Source organism: Gopherus flavomarginatus, chromosome 9 (genome assembly GCF_025201925.1).
Source record: "Gopherus flavomarginatus isolate rGopFla2 chromosome 9, rGopFla2.mat.asm, whole genome shotgun sequence".
Taxonomy (NCBI): Eukaryota; Metazoa; Chordata; order Testudines; family Testudinidae; genus Gopherus; species Gopherus flavomarginatus.
In genome coordinates, this window is record NC_066625.1 from 93,103,339 (window position 1) to 93,123,874 (window position 20,536).

A 20,536-nucleotide genomic window follows, 5' to 3' on the forward strand; every position below is an offset into this window, starting at 1 on the left:
CCTTAGAATCTGAGGCTTCCTCTCAGTGAGGCAGCCTACCTCACCTCAGCAGGAAACTGGCTTGCTGAGAGCTGTACATTGTACCACTGCTCTGCCTTTGTCTCTTGCTCTCTGCTGAGTTTGAGATTCCTTATTCACGCTACTTGTATCGCAAGGATCCTGTGTTAATATTGTTCTGCACTACCTATTCTTCCTTAGAAATTGTATGTTAAATAATTAATTTATTTTTATTTGCCAACCTTCATAGGTTTAAAAATGTGATATTTGAAATCAACCCAACAGAGGAAGTAGGAGACTTTGAGGTCAAAGCTAAATTCATGGGCGTGCAGATGGAAACATTCATGTTACATTATCAGGTAAGGATCCTCCTATTTAATGCTGAAAACCTGTGGTGTACAACCTATGTAGACTGCCTGTGGCCACCAAAATCTTTCGTGTAGACTTCTCGTAGTTGCTTTCTGTTAACCTAAGATTTCATAAATAAATATTTGTATTCATTATGCTTTGGAGAGAATTGACAGAACAGGTAATCATCAAGTGAACCATCCCCTGTTGCCCATTCCCAGCTTTTGGCAAAACTGAGGCTAGGGACATCATTTATGGACCTTGTGACGGGTTTTTCCCCCCCTTTCAGGTTGCCACTAGATGTGCTAGGATCCCACTGAGCCCACCCATCCTATCAGCCTGGGTTTCCTTACTCTGTGTTGCTATAACAGGCTCTCAAGCCCCTTTCCAGCACACACCCAACTGTAGAATCACACAGAGTCTGCAATTAGCTGTCTGTGGGAGATCTCAGCTAGGGGAGTGTTCAGCTCTCCCATACACACAACCCTCTGGAGTATAAACCCAAAATTCTATTGTCTTGTGCTGTACAAAGATCTATATAGCGTACACTCATAAAAATCACCCCCCTCCCTCCATGTGGAGGGAGATATGTACAGCTCCTTGTCCCACCAGTTATGAATTGCACAAACTGGGTTTTGAAATCAACAAAGAATAAGTTTATTAACTAGAAAAGGTAAATTTTAAGCGATTATAAGGGATAGCAAACAAACAAAGCAGATTACTGAGCAAATAAAACACACAGCCTAAGCTTAATTCACCTAAAGAAACAGGTTACAAATAGTAATTTCTCAGTCTAAATGTTGTTTTAAACAGATTGCAGAGTTTCTGCAGCTTCGAGTTCCAGTTATTTCTCTTCACAGACTAGATCCCTGCCTCAGCCTGGACTCAGCCCTTGCCTTTCCCCAGCTTAGCCCCTTTGTTTCTTCAGGTGCTTTCAGCAGTCTTCTTTGTTGGCCGGGGAGGCAATGGAGAAGAGCTCAGATTAACTCACTTCCCAGTCTTAAATAGGATTTACATAAGGTGGGAATCCTTTGTTTCCAGTGGAAAAGTACCAGCAGTGTCCAAGGTGGTACTCTGTACCAGGTGACGTTATCACATGACCTTGCAGTGTTAAAGCCACCATGAGACCAAGTTCATTTGTAACGTCCACAGAAAGGACCTCCAGGAAGATAAGAGATCAGCATCTTCAAAGACCCATTCTATTGTCTTTTCTAATGGCCCATTCAGGCTGAATGCATACTGTCTGGTGGACGTTCCCCAAGTACACACACAGTTGTAATTGTTAGATAATCAATATTCCTAACTTCAGATACAGAACTGACACAGCCATACAAATGGGATAACCACATTCAGCAAATCATAATCTTTCCAATGATACCTCACATGACCCATCTTGCATAAAACATATCTTATGCCATATTCATATTACAACAATATTTTTATAAAGAATATGGGTGTGACATCACAGACCTAGCCTCCATGAATTTATCTAGTTCTTTTTTTAACACTGTTATCGTCTTGACCCTCACAACATCCTCTGGCAAAGCGTTCCACAGGTTCATTGTGCACTGTGTGATGAAATACTTCGTTTTGTTTGTTTTAAACCTGCTGCCTGTTAAAAACAGGGATTTGGAGCAATCAAATTTTTTAATTGCTCCGCTCTGGCTCTGCTCCAGCTCCAGGCAAAAACCTGCTGGTCTGCACTCCAGGCTCTGCTCCAAAGACCTGGTTAAAAATCATTTTCTGATCCCTAGTTCTTGTGTTCTGAGAAGCAGTACATAACGTCCTTATATACTTTCTCCACACCTGTCATGATTTTATAGACCTCTATTATATCCCACCATAGTTGTCCCTTTTCCAAGCTGAAGAGTCCCAGTCTTATTAATCTCTCCTATATGGAAGCTGTTCCATACCTATAATCATTTTTGTTGCCCTTTTCTGAACCTTTTCTAATTCCAATATATCTTTTTTGAGATGGGGCAACCACATCTGTACACAGTATTCAAGATGTGGGCATATCATGGATTTATATAGAGGCAATATGATATTTTCTGTCTTATTATCTATCCCTTTCCTAATGGTTCCCAACATTCTGTTAGCAAGAATGTCCACACCAGCGCTAAGTCAGCAGGAGACGTTCTCCTGACGTCGTAGCTTCCACGTGTCATTGAGGTGGAGTAATTATGCCGATGGGAGAGCACTCTTCCATCAGCATAGCGCATCTTCACCAGATGCACTGATGCAGCTGCACCTATGTAGCTTGGCAGTGTAGACTAGCCCTCAAATTACTGCTCATGGAGTCAGCCCTTCAACCCCTGGAGTCCCAGTGAGAGCTCTTGCCGCAGCCCTCTACTTCAAAGGGAGGTGAGTCCAGAGAGACGAACCACTCACACAAGGCCTCTTAAAAGGTCTGTGAGTCCATGTAGTGAGCCCAGTTCAAGCCAAAAACAATCTCCGGCTCCATCAGTATCATCGGTACTAATGGCACCGAAGCAGTCTAAAAGTGGTACGCAGGGCGCACGCTGTACCAAATTGACAGAGCAAGTCAGACTACCCAAAGACCCGAAGGGCACACGCAAAGAAGCACCAGTACCGCGGAGGCATGAAAAACATAGAAGATCCGCCCCAGGGAAGGCTCTGTCAGTATGGACATTGGCACCGGTACCAATTCCAATGTATCTGGCACCAACAGGTCCTCATGTCATGGCCAGGTCCACCTGTCTGACTCATTCAATGCAAGCCTCTCAGCACCAACAACCGCTGCCAGGTACTAATGTTATCTGCACTGCCAGATTTCCGGTGAGTGACGGATCTTTCAGTATCCAATGCACCAGACTCGCCCCTTCTCAGTACCAGAGCCCTGGTACCATGTTCACCCAGAGCCCTAGACTGGAATTTCTCTTTCCCACCTGTCTCCCAATTCTATCATTGTGGACACAGTTAACTCTAGGGGCCACCAGCACCAGTTCAGATCCTCCCCTTATGACTGGGACTGGACCTGTTTGGATCTGTTCAGCAGGAAAGCATATTCATCAGCCACCCTCCAGTTCCGTGTTGCAAACTACCAAGTCTTGTTGGCAGAATATGACTACCAAAAATTACATGAAACTTGGTTTCTTTATTGAGCAACTGCCTTATTCTCACAAGGAACAATTCAAGGCCATAGTCAACAAGGGCTAACCGGTGACAAAAAAGTCTCTGCAAGCTGCATCTAGTGCAGATGACATGGCGGCACGTTTGATTTCCACAGCCATTGTGATGAGACGGGCTTCATGTCTTCACTTAGCTGACTTCCTTAAAGAGGTCAAAACTATGCTGGAAGACCTTCCTTTTGAAGGGACAAAGTTATTTGCTGAGAAGACTGATGCATCTGTTCACACATTGAAGGATTCTAGGACAACCTTTTGCTCCCTTGGGATCTATACTGCCTACAAAAGAAAGTACAGCCTTCAGCCACCATTTAAGCCCTGCTTATCACAATACAAATATCAGTTCTCGTCACAGAGATCTTAAGAGACGCAGAGGAAGAAGTCTAGGTTCCCCAGGTGAAAGTATTGGGGATATCAATCAACTTTCTTTCAGCCTTCCACTTTGAGACGGCAATTTTCACGGGTTTTTCAAGATACCTGTAGAACATTCTCACCACCTCATGCTGTAAAACTCCACCCATCCCTTCGGCGACTATCTTATCCCTTTCAACAGCACCTGGGAACAGATTGCAGCACCCACTTGTCGGAGGCTGATCATTTGGGATGGTTATGCCATCCATTGCTCCTTCCTCCCAAAGACCCTTCCCTATCCTTCAGGGACCTTTCTCACACGAGTCTGCTATGTCAGGAGGTAAACCATCTCCTCAGCATAGGAGCCGTAGAGCCTGTGCCTGTACATCTATGAGGCAAAGGCTTCTATTCTCGCTACTTTCTAATTCCAAAGAAGAAAGGAGGCTGGAGACCCATGCTGGACTTGAGAGTGCTCAACAGATATATCAAGGTGCAGAAGTTCAAGATGGTCACCCTATCAGTGATTTTTCGAGCACTAAAGAAGGGAAGTTGGTTCTTGGCCCTCAACTTCCAAGATGCATATTTCCACATTTCCATCATACTGAGTCACCAACATTACCTGAGATTCACACTAGGCCAAGACCACTGCCAGTGCAGAGTACTCCCCTTTGGCCCTCGGGGTATTTTTCAAGGTTCTCTCAGTAGCGGCAGCCCACTTACGCTTTCAGAGCATCATAATTTATCCTTACCCAGACAACTGCCTTCTCGGCATGTTCTTTCACCAAAGCCCGGTGAGTCACCCAGACTACACTGAATCTGTTCCAGAATCAGGGCCTACAAATCAATGCACAAAAATCGACATTAACACCAATGCAAAGACTAGAATTCAGAGGCACTTCTCCCATGTCACAGATTCCTCAGGCTCTACACACTGGTAGAGACAATACAATCCAGTCTCCAGATTTCGGCCAGATGCCACCTCCAGCTTCTAGGGCATCTGGCTGCAGACACATTGGTCCTAGCTCATGCCACACTACGTATGAGATGCCTCCAAGCCTAGTTCAGTTCATTTTACAGGCCAAGCAGAGACAGCATACACAAATTATTATTGATACCCACCAAGATTAAGGAATCTTTAGGTTGGTGGGCATCAATCCTTAGGTTTGCTACTTATCAGAACAATAAATGCCATTAATACTGCTCCATATGGGGGATCAGACAAAGCTCCATGGGGGACAGTCTCCTCCACTCATTGGACAAGGGTCTTCTTTATGCCTCTCCCCCATTCCCTCTAATTCTGAAAGTCTTGTTGAAAGTGAAAAGAGAGAAAGCAAGCATCATACTGATTTCTCCCACCTGGCCCAGGCAGATGTTATACCCTTACCTGTCACAGCTGGCACTATGTCCACTGATGATTCTTCCAATCACTCCATACCTGCCATCACAGAACAAGGGTCATACCCTCCACCTTAACCTGCGGATTCTGCGACTCAGAGCATGGCTTCTTCGTGGTTCCAGCGCATAGGGACATTTTTCTCTGAGGAAGTGCAGGAGGTGCTATTACACAGTAAGAAAAGAACTACTCATCACACCTACTTGCAAAAATGGAAAAGATTTCAAATCTGTTGTAAGCCCAAAGGCATCATTCCAAATGCATGCACCCTACCAGTAATCTTGGACTACCTGTTGACTCTCAAGAAATTGGGTGTCTCTGTCAGCTCACTAAAGGTTCGCCTAACAGCAATTGCAATCTTCTACCAACAGATAGAAGGATACTCTACATGAAGAGATTTCTCAATGACATAGCAAATGTCTTTCCCCAACCTAGACTTCCCACGCCTCAGTGAGATCTCAACCTGGTGTTAAAATGATTAACTAGACTGCCATTTGAACCCAGGGCCACTTGTTCGTTAACTCACCTTTCAGTGAAGATGGCATTCCTGATCACCTTTACCTCAGCAAGAAGGATAGGGGAGATAGTGGCTCTGATGGCACATCCTCCCCCCACCTCTCTTTACTGTGTCCTTCCCTGACTAAGTCACACTTCGACCACATCCGAAGTTTATGCCCATGGTGACTTTCACTTTTCATATGAACCAGCTTATTCAACTTCCAACCTTTTATCCTAAACTTAATCAGGATAATAGGAAAGCCATATGCTCAATGTGAGGAGAGTCTTGGCCTTCTATTTGGACAAAACAAGAGCTTTCAGCTCAAAGACTCTCCAAATGGGTCTCAAACTATGTCAAGCTCTGTTACCAGATGCATAATGTAGCAAGTGTGTCTTCAGTACTCATGCAGTCTACAAGAGCCGTCTCCTCTTCTATTGCCTTCTCCAAAGGTATCCCTAAATCAGAAATCTGCAGAGCAGCTACATGGGCATCTGCACATACCTTTGGAGAACATTATGCCATCCTCAGGGAGGGACTCAGCTGCAGAGCCAGATTTGGTGCCAGGGAGCTATCCTCTATAGTAGATTTGACCCCAAAGCCCCAGCCTCCTTGTGGTGGGCACTGCTCGGGAGTTACCTACAGTGGAGCACCCATAGGGGCACTGCTCGAAGAAGAAGAAGAAAAAGAATTGACTTACCTTGTGTAGTAACGATGGTTCTTCAAGATGTGTCCATCTATCGGTGCTCCACGACCCACACTCCTCCCCTTTACTTCAGAGTTCTAGTAGTTGACTCTGCAGTAGAGCGAGAACTGGGGAGGGATTGCCCACACACATTGGCTAGCCTCGTGGCAGGTGGGGAGCAGCGCATGCATGGGTGGGATGGACTGCTATCAAAATTCTCCAATCAGCAGCACAAGGATGCAGACACACCTACAGTGAATCATTTCTTCTTGTTTTCACTTGAACTTAAGGCCAAAATTCAGGATTGATTAACTTACAAGGTTCGGATCTATGTTTAGTCAAGGAAAAATCTTACATTTCTGTAATACCTGCCATGTGACAGCTATCTGGATTTATATAAGAGCACTGAAATTTGTGCATAATTTCTAGGAAATACTAATTTGCAAATAGATTGTTGTTATAAAAATACTCCTTCAATAACTGACCATATGGATCCTCACTCTTTAGTGTAAACTCATAATCTTGTAGTGGTCTTCAGTGGTCTCAGTTGCCCTTCATTTACTTTTGACTATGAAAGTTGCAGTGAGCTTGGATCTCATTCAGTGTCCTCAATACTTCTCTCATCAGTAACTGGTTATTCATTTTTCTGCCCCTTTTATGTGTATTCTTGTGTGTGTAGTTAAAGTCAGCTTTTTTATTTTAATTGATGTTGATGCCAGTTCAGGCACCCTATAGGTCCCACTCCTCATGAGCAGCTTTGTTTTTCCTGAACTTCAGTCCTAAGATGCAGTTTCTCTTAGTGTCTTTTGGCCCAATAGACAGCATAACTGAGGCAACTGAGAGCTCCGGCTTTATGAACTATGCTTCACACAATACTGTGATACCCATTGCAGCCTCCCATTTTTGAGTGCCTCTGGGAGAAGGTCAGAATTAGTGTGAGTTCACTCTTAGAAAAACAGCTATTTCAAACCCCTACTAGTAAGAGAGGCTTCTTCTCGCCCTGAGTCTAATACCATTAGCACTGATACACACTGTGGCTCCGATTAACCACTTGACAGGGTGGTTTTATGACCAACATGATGAGCAACATGTAGGTCATTTGTCTCGTCTGATCAACTGAGTTGGATACCAATCATCCAGCATTATCAATGTTGAGGGGTGTCTTGATTTCAAAGACCTAATCACCGTAAGTGACCTTAGGGCCAGCAAAAGTGGCACTGAAGTTCCCAATGTCGCCTGAGCAAATAAGGAGCGTTCAGTTATATGTCATTGGTGCCTCTGAACTGAGCCTTTGAGTGGTCTTGGGACTCTGTTTCTTGGCTTCCCTTGCCTCTGGGCTGGAGAAAGATGGAGAAACTGCGTTGTAGTCTCCTTGCTCCCACTCAACCTCCGTGAAGGTGAGGAAGTATAGTACTGTGACACAGGGTGGCTGACTGGCTCCTGTGACTGAAGTAGATCCAGCTTCCATGCCACAGTAGATGCTCCCAGTTAAAGGAGTGGGGTCCAAGTTGTAAAAGGTGAGCTGAGGAACAGTTTTGTTTACTTTGCTTAGTTTGGGCAATAAACCTGCCTAAAGGAGACTGTGAGTGCAGCAGCTTGTCTTTAGCAAGCTGGAGAGAAGCCTTGCCTCATCACTAGGGCCCTACCAAATTCATGGCCACGAAAAACACATCACGGACCATGAAATCTGGTCTTCGTACTTGTCATGGTATGAGCCCCCACTCTGAACCTTAGCGTCCAAAAGATGGGGTACCAGCATGAATTCCCCTAAGCTTAATACCAGCTGAGAACTTGTAGTGCTGCCACCAACCAGGACTTGCAGTGCCTGGTACACTCTCGTCCCCCCCAAAACCTTCCCAGGGGACCCCCTAAGACCCAGACCCCCTGGATCTTAACACAAGGAAAGTAAACCCTTTCCCCCACCGTTGCCTCTCCCAGGCTTCCCCTCCCTGGGTTATCCTGGAAGATCACTGTGATTCAAACTCCTTGAATCTTAAAACAGAGAGAAATCAGGCTTCTTCTTCGAGTGCTTGCTCATATCCATTCCAAGTAGGTGTGTGCGCGCCGCGTGCACGTCCATCGGAAGATTTGTACCCTAGCAACACTCGGTGGGTCGGCTGGGCGCCCCCTGGCTTGGAGCCGCTGTGGCACCGAATATATACCCCTGCCGACCTGTCCGATCCTCAGTTCCTTCTTACCGCCCATGTCGGTCGTTGGAACAGTGGAGCGCAGCTTAGCTGATCTCCACCTCCCTAGCTTTTCGCTCGTTCTAATACTTATTGTGTATATAGTTTATTCTCTGTAGTTCTAGTTAATAGATTTTTGTAAACATAGTTCGTGTAGATAGTTCAGAGGGTCGGGGATTAGCCCTTTCCCTCTCCTGGTGCCCAGGCCCATGCCTGGCTCACCGGGTTTCAAACCGTGCTCGGCCTGCCGCCGGCCGATTCCCACAGGAGACCCCCACGACTCCTGCCTCAAGTGCTTGGGGGAATCCCACCTTGCAGACAAGTGCCGGATCTGCAAATCGTTCAAGCCGCGGACGAAAAAGGAGCGGGACTTTCACCTTAAGCAGCTCCTAATGGAGGCAGCCCTCACTCCTCCACCTTCGGCACCGGCTGCCGGACAGTCCGCGCCGGGGAGAAGTGCCTGATCGGCACCGGAGAGCGCTGGCACCGCGAAGAGAGCTCGGCACCAACCATCACTGGCCCAGAAACCGGCCCGGCACCGCTCCCTCGCCCCGCATGCCAAGAAGCTTAAAGCTCCTGCGGCCCTAACGTCTGCACCGCAGTCTGAGCAGCAATCTAAGTCGAGCCGCCCGGCATCACTAACTGCCGCGGCGCCGACAGTCTCCTCACTGTTGATTCCGGCTGTGCAAGAGCCGTCGAGTCCAGTGCGTGACAGCTGCCCGGCACATGCCTCGGTAGAGCTTCTCGTTCCCACTACGCCAGAGACAATTGTTACAGCGAGGGAATTTATTGCCTTAACGGAGCCCGCCCTTCCTCAACCCCCAGCACCGCCAGTGCGTGTTATTTAATCGACAGGCAAGCCTGCCATGGTAAGACCACCTTCCATTGGCACCTGAGGCAGACAGCACTCAAGATCGAGGTCCCGCCAACACTCTCGATCTCGTCATCGCTCCAGATCCAGGCACCGCTCACAGTCCCGGTACCGATCTCCTCCCCGGTACCGGTCGCACTCGCGGCACCACTCGAGGTCCCGCTCACCAGACCGATACTCCAGGCACTGGTCCAGCTCCCGGCCCCATTCGCACCGCAGCCATTCTCATCATAGAGCGTCAAGATCCCGGTCGACCTCCCGGCACCGCGCCGGTCGCAGATCCCGATCACGCTCTTGGTACCGGTACGGATCCCGGTACTGCTCTCCAGTGCGGCACAAAATACGGTACCCTAGAGACAGGGCTTATCCTCAAACGGCCTCCACTCTGCTATGGCCATCAAGGCACGCGTCTGAGTCATCGCATGCTGATAGTGCTGCCTATCCTGATTCAGAGACACACAGCCGGGTTCTCCATGAGGCTCAAGGTCCAGACCAAGATCCTCATCAGTGGTCCTTTTGGACACCTTGGACATATCACCAGGCCCAAGGCGAACCCACGGTACCATCACGTTCCGCCCCGTTGGAACATCGCGCACCGGAGGCCACTGTTAGCCGCCCCCCTCCTGCGGGTACAGATCACTCTCCTCAGGCACCGGACCTTCAGGCCCTCCCAGACCCTGATGTACCTCCGGACCAAGAGTCCCTACAGGAACGACTGGTACCAGGTCTGTCATCGTCCTCTTCACCCGATGAGGCAGTGACCGATACATCCTCCTCGGGCCCGTCCCCTATCGACCTCTGAGCTCACTAGGACCTTTTGAGGTGAGTTGCCTTAAATATCAGTCTCCAGGTGGAGGAGGTCCTGGAGGTTGAAGTCCCAGTGATAGACATACTGTCGGCGGATTCCCCAACACGCGTAGCTTTGCCATTTATACGCTCCATCCAAGCCAAAGCGGACACAATCTTGCAATCCCCGGGGTCTATCCCTCCTGTGACCAGAGGGGTGGAAAGAAAGTATATGGTACCCTCCAAAGGGTACGAATACCTATATACCCACCCTCCTCCATGCTCCCTGGTGGTTCAATCCATCAATGAGCAAGAGCGCCATGGCCAGCAAGCCCCTGCCCCAAAATCGTGGGAGGCTAGGTGGATGGACCTGTTGGGACGTAAAGTCTACCCTGCAGGGGGCCTCCAACTCAGGGTGGCGAACCAACAGGCCATGCTCAGTAGATACAATTATAACACCTGGCAGTCAGTGGGTAAGTTCACTGAGCTGGTCCCACCAGACTCCCGCCAGGAATTTCAAGCCCTTCTCGAGGAAGGAAAGAAAGTGGCGCGGACCTCCCTGCAGGCCTCCCTCAACGCTGCGGATTCGGCGGCCAGAATCGTGGCCTCGGGAATTACTATGAGGAGGATTTCGTGGCTACAAGTGTCAGGTCTACCTACTGAACTGCAACACACCATCCAGGACGTGCTGTTTGAAGGCCAGGGCCTTTTCTCCCAGAAAACGGGCCCTGGGCTACAGAGTCTTAAGGACAATCGAGTGATCATGCGTTCCCTTGGGATGCACGCCCCACAGACCCAACGCAGGTCCTTCCGTAGCCAACCCCAGCGTCCTTACCCCCCGCCCAGACCGCGACAAGACTTTGGTAGAAGGCGCGGTCGCAGGAACTGCAGGTGACAATCTGGGTCCAAGGCGGACACAATACTGGTCCCACCAAACCAGCGACGGGCCTGAAAGCGAACTTTTGAAGGTGCACCCGAGAGCAGAGCACCAGTCCTTTCCCAGGATCCCCTTCAGTTTTCCAACCGTCATCTCAAGAGCTAGCGTTGCACATAAACGTCCGGGAGCTGAGAGCAGTCTGCCTGGCGTGCCAGACATTCCTACAACATCTGCAAGGTCGTTGTGTTTCAGTGCTTACCGACAACACAACGGCCATGCACTACATAAACAAGCAGGGTGGGACTCGATCCTCCCCCCTTTTTCAGGAGGCTATCCAATTGTGGGACTTTTGCATAGCCCACTCGATAGACCTTGTAGCATCATTCCTCCCGGGAGTCCGGAACACCCTGGCAGACCATCTCAGCAGATCCTTTCGGTCTCACAAGTGATCGCTTCTCCTGCATTCCATCTTCCAGAAGTGGGGCTTTCCCCACATAGACCTCTTCGCTTCCCACAACAACAGGAAGTGCCAGAAGTTCTGCTCCTTCCAAGGTCTAGCCTCGGGCTTGATATTGGACGCCTTCCTAATCTCATGGAAGGACCAGCTGCTGTACGCCTTTCCACCCTTCCCACTGGTGCACAGGGTTCTCTTAAAGCTCCGCAGGGACAGGGCTCGTCTGATCCTGATCGCCCCTGCGTGGCCCCAACAACACTGGTACACCACGTTGCTAGACCACTTGATAGCCAACCCGATCCCTCTGCCCCTGCATCAGGATCTTATGACGCAGGACCACAGCAGGCTTCACCACCTGGACCTGCAATCCCTCCATCTCACAGCGTGGCTCCTGCATGGTTAACCCAGTTGGAGTTACGTTGCTCTCCCCCAGTGCAAGAAGTACTCCTGGGTAGCAGAAAACCTTCCACTTGGTCTACATACTTGGCCAAGTGGAAGCGTTTTTCTTGCTGGTGTCAAACACAAAATATAACACCCACGGAGGTTCCCATTCCCACTGTATTGGACTACCTCTGGTATCTTAAACAGCAAGGCCTCAGTATCTCATCACTGAGAGTGCACTTGGCAGCTGTTTCTGCTTTCCATCCCGGAGAAGGTACTTACTCCGTCTTCTCCCACCCTGTGGTCTCGAGGTTCCTCAAAGGTTTGGAGCATCTATACCCCCTAGTACGACGCCCCGTCCCTTCCTGGGACCTCAGCTTGGTCCTGACGAGACTTATGACTCCTCCATTCGAGCCACTGGCGACCTGCTCGCTCCTGTATTTGTCATGGAAAACAGCCTTCCTTGTGGCCATCAGATCTGCTAGGAGAGTCTCTGAGCTTCGGGCTCTGATGGTGGACCCACCATACACGGTGTTCCACAAAGACAAGGTGCAGTTATGTCCACATCGGGTGTTCCTCCCTAAAGTAGTCTCGGCCTTCCATCTCAACCAGGACATATTCCTCCCAGTCTTCTTTCCCAAACCGCATACATTTCATAGAGAACAGCAGTTGCATTCCCTTGACATCTGTAGGGCGCTTGCCTTCTACATTGACCGGACGAGACCCTTCCGCAAAATGCCTCAACTTTTTGTGGCAGTGGCAGATCGGATGAAAGGCCTATCTGTCTCTTTTCAGAGAATTTCGTCACGGGTAACGGCGTGCATCCGTACTTGCTATGATCTAGCTCATGTCTCTCCGGGGCATATTACCGCCCATTCCACCAGGGCTCAGGCCTCTTCGGCCGCCTTCCTAACTCGAGTACCCATCCAGGAGATATGTCGAGCAGCTGCGTGGTCTTCAGTACATACCTTCACTTCCCATTATGCCCTGGTGCAACAATCCAGAGAGGACGCAGCCTTTGGCGCTGCTGTTCTACACGCTGCAGTATCTCACTCCGACCCCACCGCCTAGGTAAGGCTTGGGATTCACCTACTTGGAATGGATATGAGCAAGCACTCAAAGAAGAAAAGGCCGTTACTCACCTTGTGTAACTGTTGTTCTTTGAGATGTGTTGCTCATATCCATTCCAAAACCTGCCCTCCTTCCCCACTGTCGGAGTAGCCGGCAAGAAGGAACTGAGGAGCATACGGGTCGGCAGGGGTATATATTCGGTGCCATAGCGGCTCCACGCCAGGAGGCGCCCAGCCTACCCACTGAGTGTTTCTAGGATAAAAATCTTCCGACGGACGTGCACGCGGCGCTCACACACCTACTTGGAATGGATATGAGCAACACATCTCGAAGAACAACAGTTACAAAGGTGAGTAACCGTCTTTTTTTCCTCCCCCCTTCTCTCCTTCCTCCCACCAATTCCCTGGTGAGTGCAGACTCCCTTCCCTGGGGTCTTACACAAGATAACCAAAAAATCAGTCAGGTTCTAAAAAAGAAAAGCTTTTAATAAAAGAAAGAAAAAAGTAAAAGTTGTCTCTGTAAAATTAAGATGGCAAATGTTACAGGGTCTTTCAGCTTATAGACACTAGAGAAAATCCTCCCCCCAGCACAAATACAAGTTTTAGTAACAGAGATACAATCCATTCAGCAAATACACATTTGCAAATAAAGAAAACAAACAAAAAGACTAAACTGCCTTCCTAATTCTTACTTACTAAATTGAACAGAAGAGGCTGTTTCAGAAATTTGGAGATATCTGCTTATATGTCTGGTCCCTCTCAGAACCTAGAGAGAATAAAAACCCCACGAAACAGCTCAAAACAAAGGCTTCCCTCCGCTGAGATTTGCAAGTATCTTGTCTCCTGATTGGTCCTGTTGTCAGGTGTTTCAGGTTCACTGTTTGTTAACCCTTTACAGATGAAAGAGACATTAACCCTTAACTATCTGTTTATGACAGTACTATACAGATTTCATGAGTGAGACCAGTATTTCTCAAAATGGACGATGAATTTGGTAGGGCTCTACTTATCACACACTATTAGTCTCCCAGAAAATCTTCAATACTCAGAGAGACTGGCACAGGGGATGCCTTATTGTCTGTCCATTCAGTGTCTGCCTCCTCAGAGCTATATGATGTTGGGAAGGTGTCATTGTAGCAGTCTTGCCTCCATTGATAATGAAACTGGTTCAGTCTTCTTCATTTGACCCTAGCTGGGAGTTTTTCCTGTTGTTCTGCTTTAAATTTCAGTGCCTAAGTCACCTCAATGGGCGCTGTGGCTGCTTAACTTCTTTGAAAATCAGGCCATATATTTTATGGCTGTGAAATATGATTAAATGAGTGGTGGAAGGACTCTGTCTAAGGGTTATGGAGATTATATGGTAATCAAATGAATGAAGAGCCTGGAAATGGCTATTTAGATTTAGATTGTTGTGGTCTTTTTAGATATTTGAAACCGAGGTGAGAGCAAAAGAGAGTTTTCATTTAAATTTTCCTATTAATACAAAAAAACTCATAAAACTAATATAATCAGAACTGCCTATTAATACAAAATTTTTCATACTTTCCAGGTCAAATCAATGGGTCTTTAAGGCATTAATCTCCCAGGCTTATATGTCTGACTCTCACAAGATATTAATTCTTCAGAAATCTGCTTTGCACTAGTGTCTTGTAAATTATCTCTTTCCCAGTCAGCCTCTATGGATTTTTCACTAATCAACATGTTCTCTTTAATAGGATCTTTTGCAGCTGCAATATGAAGGTGTTGCTGTCATGAAGTTGTTTGACAGAGCAAAAGTCAACGTCAACCTCCTGATCTTCCTTCTGAACAAGAAGTTCTATGGGAAATAATTGGCATCTCCCAGAGGAGCTATGAAAAGGGGGATGAATGGAAAAACTGTATCTCTGTTTCTTAATATCCTCTTTCACCTGTCAGAACCAAGGACACCTATATATTGATGTACCTCCCTGTGCCCAAACTACAAGTATATCACTTCATAAAGAAGTCCTTTATGGGGACTCTATCTGTCTTACCGGTATGATCTTTTTTCTGAGTTTTCAGATTCCTTGAGAAGCGTTTAGTTTAGAATGTTTTCCATGTACTATTACAGTGGCATTGGGGATTAAACAGTTGTTAGAATATATTTTGAGCTTCTGGCTGTGTTCTTTGCCTAAATGTTTGGATGGTGGGGCTTGAATTCTTGTTACTTGTTGTAGAAAAAGAAAGCTAACACAGCAGAGCAACCAGGTCTGCCTCTGTATCTAGAAGCAGAACAGGATTTCAGCTCATATTTAGACTCCCTCCCTGAAATTCTAAGAAAACACAACAGGACATCAATTTAGAGAAATATTTGCTCTGTGCTGTAGCATGGAGAAACTGGAAAAAAATTAACTTAGCTGATTCTGTCCATAGCAGTGTCCATTACCAAAGGCTCACCACTAGGATGACTGAACTCTCTTTATAGGTGTGATTTGTAAAGAACTATACTTGAGTTATATTTTAGCACGTTATTCAATGTGCGTATGTAGCTCTGTCTTCAAGCAATGAGGAGAGAAAAGATTTTCTCACAGAACTGAGTCAAATTAAAAATGGTCAATGGCCAGGTTGGTCAGGTGGTTTCAGTGCCAGCTTGTGGTGGTGATGGTGACTATTAGCTGCATGAGACTAGTGCAGCAGAGTCCTCAATGGCTTTCAGTGACCTAAGTGTTGCTGAATTATTACTACATATACATTATTGTAGCCATGTAGAACATCTTTAGTGATCCAATTTTTTTTTCAATATTTGTTTCTTATTAAGACGCCTTACTAATATACACATTGTCCCAGTAGTAGAGGAAATGACGAATGTGTGTGCTAATGCCTAAAGATGAAAAGCGGCCTTTTATTGGGGGTGGAGGAGAGAGATTTTTTGAATCAGTTGAGAAAAGTTTATTTTAAAGTTTTGCTTCAGAATCTTTTAGAACATTACAGGAAAAGTTTCTAAGTTAGCTTAGTGCTCCACATATCTCTACCAGATGCCATTAAACACTATGATCTACCTGCATAGACTTGCCAAAGGGAATATACTCTGCCTTAAATAGTCTCAGCTGTTAAATTATTTACATTTTACCAAATGTACGTGAGCAAATGACTCCCCGTTTCCTTTACTACTTAGATATTCACTCATTATTACGGTGGTACCTGTTACATTGCTATACCTAGAAGAAATGCAAAAGGACTGTTATGAACTCTGATCTCCATTAACTTACTTCTAGCTTGAAACAGACTTTTGTTGCCCAAATTATCTATTCCAGACAAAAATGTTTTTTGGTTTTTTTTTTAATAATTTTAAAAACTGTTTGACTGTTTTATGTTCCCAGAGTATACGTTAAAATAGTCTCTCTTTTCTTAGACACACACACGTATGCCATATGTTTATTTCATATAATTTTGTTTTATAATTTAATCACAGAGTCTGCCATTTTAGTGTTTTTTAAATGAAACCAGTTACTAACTCTCTGCCTGCCTTGGGAGTCAGTTGTTTCCCATAGTCTTTCTAAGAGACTAATCCTATATGGCTCTACCTTGTGACAATCCCTGCCACGCAAACAGTAACAAACTGATTTTATCTTGGTCCATGCAGTATTAGCGTAATAAAAGAATAGATGACACAACTTTCCTTTTAGATGTAAAACTGATCACATCCCAATTCTGCCCTCAGAGAGGAGACCCTCAAAATAGGAATTCCACCCCCTATCCCAAAATAGCATCAGGACAGGGACAGGATAAAAGTCTTGACTTGCGTCTACCTGTTTCTTTTCAATGTGAGTCCCCACTGCTGTTTAACTAAAGGGTTTTAAATATAACTATCCTTTTTTAGTTGGGGATAGTGACAATAGGACATTCTCAAATTATTTATCAGGGAAGTAAAACAGCACCCTGACAGCTGTTCAACAAAAGGGATTATATTTTCTCCATTTAAAAAGGGCTGCTTTCCCAGATGTCTGCATGGCTGCCTCCTCGCCATAACCTAAGAAATTGCTAATGAGACATGTTAGGCTATTCTAATAAAATATCATAATACCTATGAGGCGAAGTTATTTGGATTATTTATAAGAACAGCCAATACCTATTTGAAAACAGTTTTGGCGCAAATTGATAAGACGACTAGGTAGTAAAAGAGTGAAACAGTTTTCTGGGAACAAGTGTGCCAATTCTAGTTAAATAACAGTGTGTAACTTTTGGTAGGAGTTTTTAAAAGAACGGAGACACTCTGGCAGAAAGATCCAGTTTCAGCAATGAAATTTTGTCATTTGTTACTTTATTTATTGGTGTCCTAGCTTTCCCTTTTCTCTTCCCTCTCCCCTCCCCCACAATCATTGTATTTATCTTGGGCTTAAATTCCTTTCAAATAACTAGGTGGCTTAGCCTATTGTTTGCACATAAAATGTCTTTGTATTTCTCATCTAAATAAAAGATAATTTGTTCACGTCTGAGTGTGTTTGAATCTATTTGGGGCCGGCTTTAATTTGTGTGTCAGTTTGTTAAAGGCAGCACTTTGCTCTTTAGTGAAAATTTCTAATCACAAGACCACAACAGCATATACATACACTGACATCTTCTGCATTTCTCAGATGTCAGTCACTTATGGACAAGACTGTCATCTCGCCCCATTATAATGTGTCTGAATCAAGTTGAGAGGCATGTGCAGGGTTGTTTCCTAGTTACACTGCATTTTGTGCACTCCAATTTAAAAAGTGCTATCAAATTTGGTTTCCATCATTTCCATAGGAAAGGCAGAACCACAGTCTTTAGGTTCCTAGAGAATGCATGGCTTCAGAGCTAGTTTGGAACCAGTGACTCTGGAACTTCTCAACCCACCGTTCTTCTCAGTCTGCCCTCCAGGCTCAGTCACAGAACCCCTGTGTGCCTGACTGAACTCCAAATAACCAGGATATTTAAACAGCACTGATTGGACAATCCCCAGTGCAAATGCTAACCTTAGCCAATTCCCCAAGTGTTAACATGTATCCTGGACATGCTCTCTTAAGATTAGCCTACCTAAATGGCGATGCAGTGGTCACGGGCATCTTAAAAAGTGGGTGTGCTGTGCCCTTTGAGGTTACAGGACGTATCTAATGCAAAAGGCTTTGTTTCAATCAACATGTATTTTACTGTTATAGCACTAAATGACAGAATTTTGATTTGCAGTTGTAGTAGGAAAAGAGCCTGAGACATAAGCCTTTGTTTCAGAGGTCTGATATAAAGCAAGGACAAGGTGTGAGCAAGAGGCAGGACCTGCTCACAGAAGCTGGCAAGAACAGGGCTGATATTGTAGCAACATGCATTCCTAAGACGTGCTTGGCACAGAGTACTCATGTAAACACAGCTTGCCATCAAGGATGGTACAAAAACATCCCCCAAGGATAACAGGCACATACTGACTCCTCGTAAACGATAAGTTCAGGATGACAGTATATAATAGAGATGTTTTGAGTGAACCAACATGTACAAGGTGACGGGTGATAACTAGCCATGTCAGGGAGCAGTACATAACTTGTTTGTATCGGGTATAAAAATGGCTCTCAGAGGACGTGTCTTTGTCTAGCCTAGGGAGGAACCAAAAGTCCTGCCATTCACTGAGCTGGTCCATTGTTATGGGCAAGCATGTATTAGTGGTCCAGTGTCGTCCGCAGGATACTAGTACCGTGCTTTATTGACAATAAATCTGGCCTTACGTGTACATTGACAGATCCTGTGGTCATCGGGTGGTTCTGCGGTGCTGGCTGTCTGTGCAGAGCTGGGGGATAACACTCACATGGAGCTGAACATCTAACCACACTGGTGAACCACGCCCACTGATCTCGTAAGTGAGCAAGCTGTCCTCTGTAGGAATTGCAATCTAATGTGACAGAAAAAAAACACAAGCTAGGGAACTCCCTTAGCCCCTCCCCACAAATCGCCAGGGAGTTTGATGAAATTTGGACAAGGTGTATTGCCAGCAAGGGGAAACCCATATGAAGTTAAAAAAAGAAAGTGAGGCACACTGGGTGAGGGAGAGAGGGAGAGCCCAAATTGCCAATTCAGCATAGTACCTCATACGTTGATAAACCCTTGACGCCATGCCACAAGGTCGGTTGAAATTATTAAATGAGATCGATCAAACACACAACTCAAAATTTAGGAAAAAAATTTAAAGGGCCATGGCCCCATATTGAGAGTGGAAAAAAAGAAAATATTGTGCCTCAGTACAGTCACTACACACCTCATCCACCTTGAGCTAACAGAATAACAGGCAGGCTTGATGCCTTATTTAAAAAAAAAATGAATTAACTGCCCTTGTAGAAGTGGTTAAGGGTTTCAGTTTTGGGGTAGGGAGTGGTTTAGGGTAAAGGGGTTAGGGTCAGGGGACAGGGTTGGGGTAGGAGTAGAGTCCAGGTGGGGATGGAAGTTGGCTTAGGTTTGCGGTAGGGATTGGGGTGGGTTAGGGTTGGTTTAGGGTTAGAAGGTGAGGAGTTAGGGGTAGGGGGTCAGGGTGAGGGTTTGGGGTTAGGGCTTAGGGTCAGGTTAGGGTTTAGGGTCAGGGGTTAGGGTTTAGGGGTCGGAGTTAGGGTTGTTAGGGTTTCGGGTTAGGGGTTAGGCTTAACGGTTTAGGGTTTAGGCTTTGGGGTTTGGGGTTGGGGTTAGGGATTAGGGTTTGGGGGTTAAGGGTCAGGGTCGGGGTTAAGGGTTAGGGTTACGGTTTAGGGATTAGAGTTTAGGGTTTAGGGTTAGGGGTCAGGTTGAGGGTGAGGGTTTAGTGTTAGGGGTTAGGGTTAGGGTTGTTAGGGTTAGGGTTAGGGGTCAGGTTCAGGGGTTAGGGGCTTAGGGCTTAGGGTTAGGGTTGGGGTTAGGGGTAGGGGTAGGTTTAGGGGTTAGGGTTGGGGTAGGGGTAGGGTTTAGGGTTAGGGGTTAGGGTTTAGGTTTAGGGGTTGGGGTTAGCGTTAGGGTTTAGGGGTTAGGTTTGGGTTAGGGTTAGGGGTTAAGGGTTAGGGTTTTAGGGTTTTAGTTTTAGGGTTAAGGGTTAAGGGTTAGGCTTACGGCTAGGGGTTAGGGATAGGGGGTTAGGGTTAGGGTTTTAGGGGTAGGGGTTAGGCTTTAGGATTAGGGTTGGGGTTGGGTTTAGGGTGAGGGTGAGAGTAGGGTTTAGGGTTAGGGGGCAGGGGCAGGGGCAGGGGCAGGGGTTAGGGTTAGGGTTTAGGGGTTGGGGTTGGGGTTTAGGGTTAGGGTTTAGGGTTAGGCTTTAGGGGTTAGGGGTTCGGGTTAGGGGTTGAGGTTGGGGTTAGGGTTAGGGTTAGGGTTAGGGTTAAGGATTAGGGTTAGGGGTTAGGGGTAGGGTTAGGGTTTAGGGTTGGGGTGGGAGTGGGGTTAGGGTTAGGGTTGGGATTGGGGTTTAGGGTTAGGGTTAGGGTTAGGCTTAGGGTTAGGGGGTTAGGGTTGGGGTTAGGGTTTAGGGTGAGGGTGAAGGGTTAGGGTTTAGGGTGAGGGTGAGGGT

The 20,536-nt window shown here is 46.4% G+C and overlaps 1 protein-coding gene across 2 annotated transcripts in view; it reads left to right on the forward strand.

Annotated features, from left to right (window-relative positions):
• The window catches only part of IQGAP1 (IQ motif containing GTPase activating protein 1), a 178,745-nt gene extending 161,254 nt beyond the window's left edge, over positions 1 to 17,491 (forward strand). For both annotated transcript variants that reach the window (XM_050967187.1, XM_050967188.1), the window contains exons 37-38: positions 248 to 356; positions 14,760 to 17,491. In XM_050967187.1, the coding sequence (XP_050823144.1) occupies positions 248 to 356; positions 14,760 to 14,873 (223 nt within the window). In that variant the 3' untranslated portion in view covers positions 14,874 to 17,491. The remainder of the gene's footprint in view (positions 1 to 247; positions 357 to 14,759) is intronic.
• The last annotated feature ends 3,045 nt before the right edge of the window (positions 17,492 to 20,536 follow it).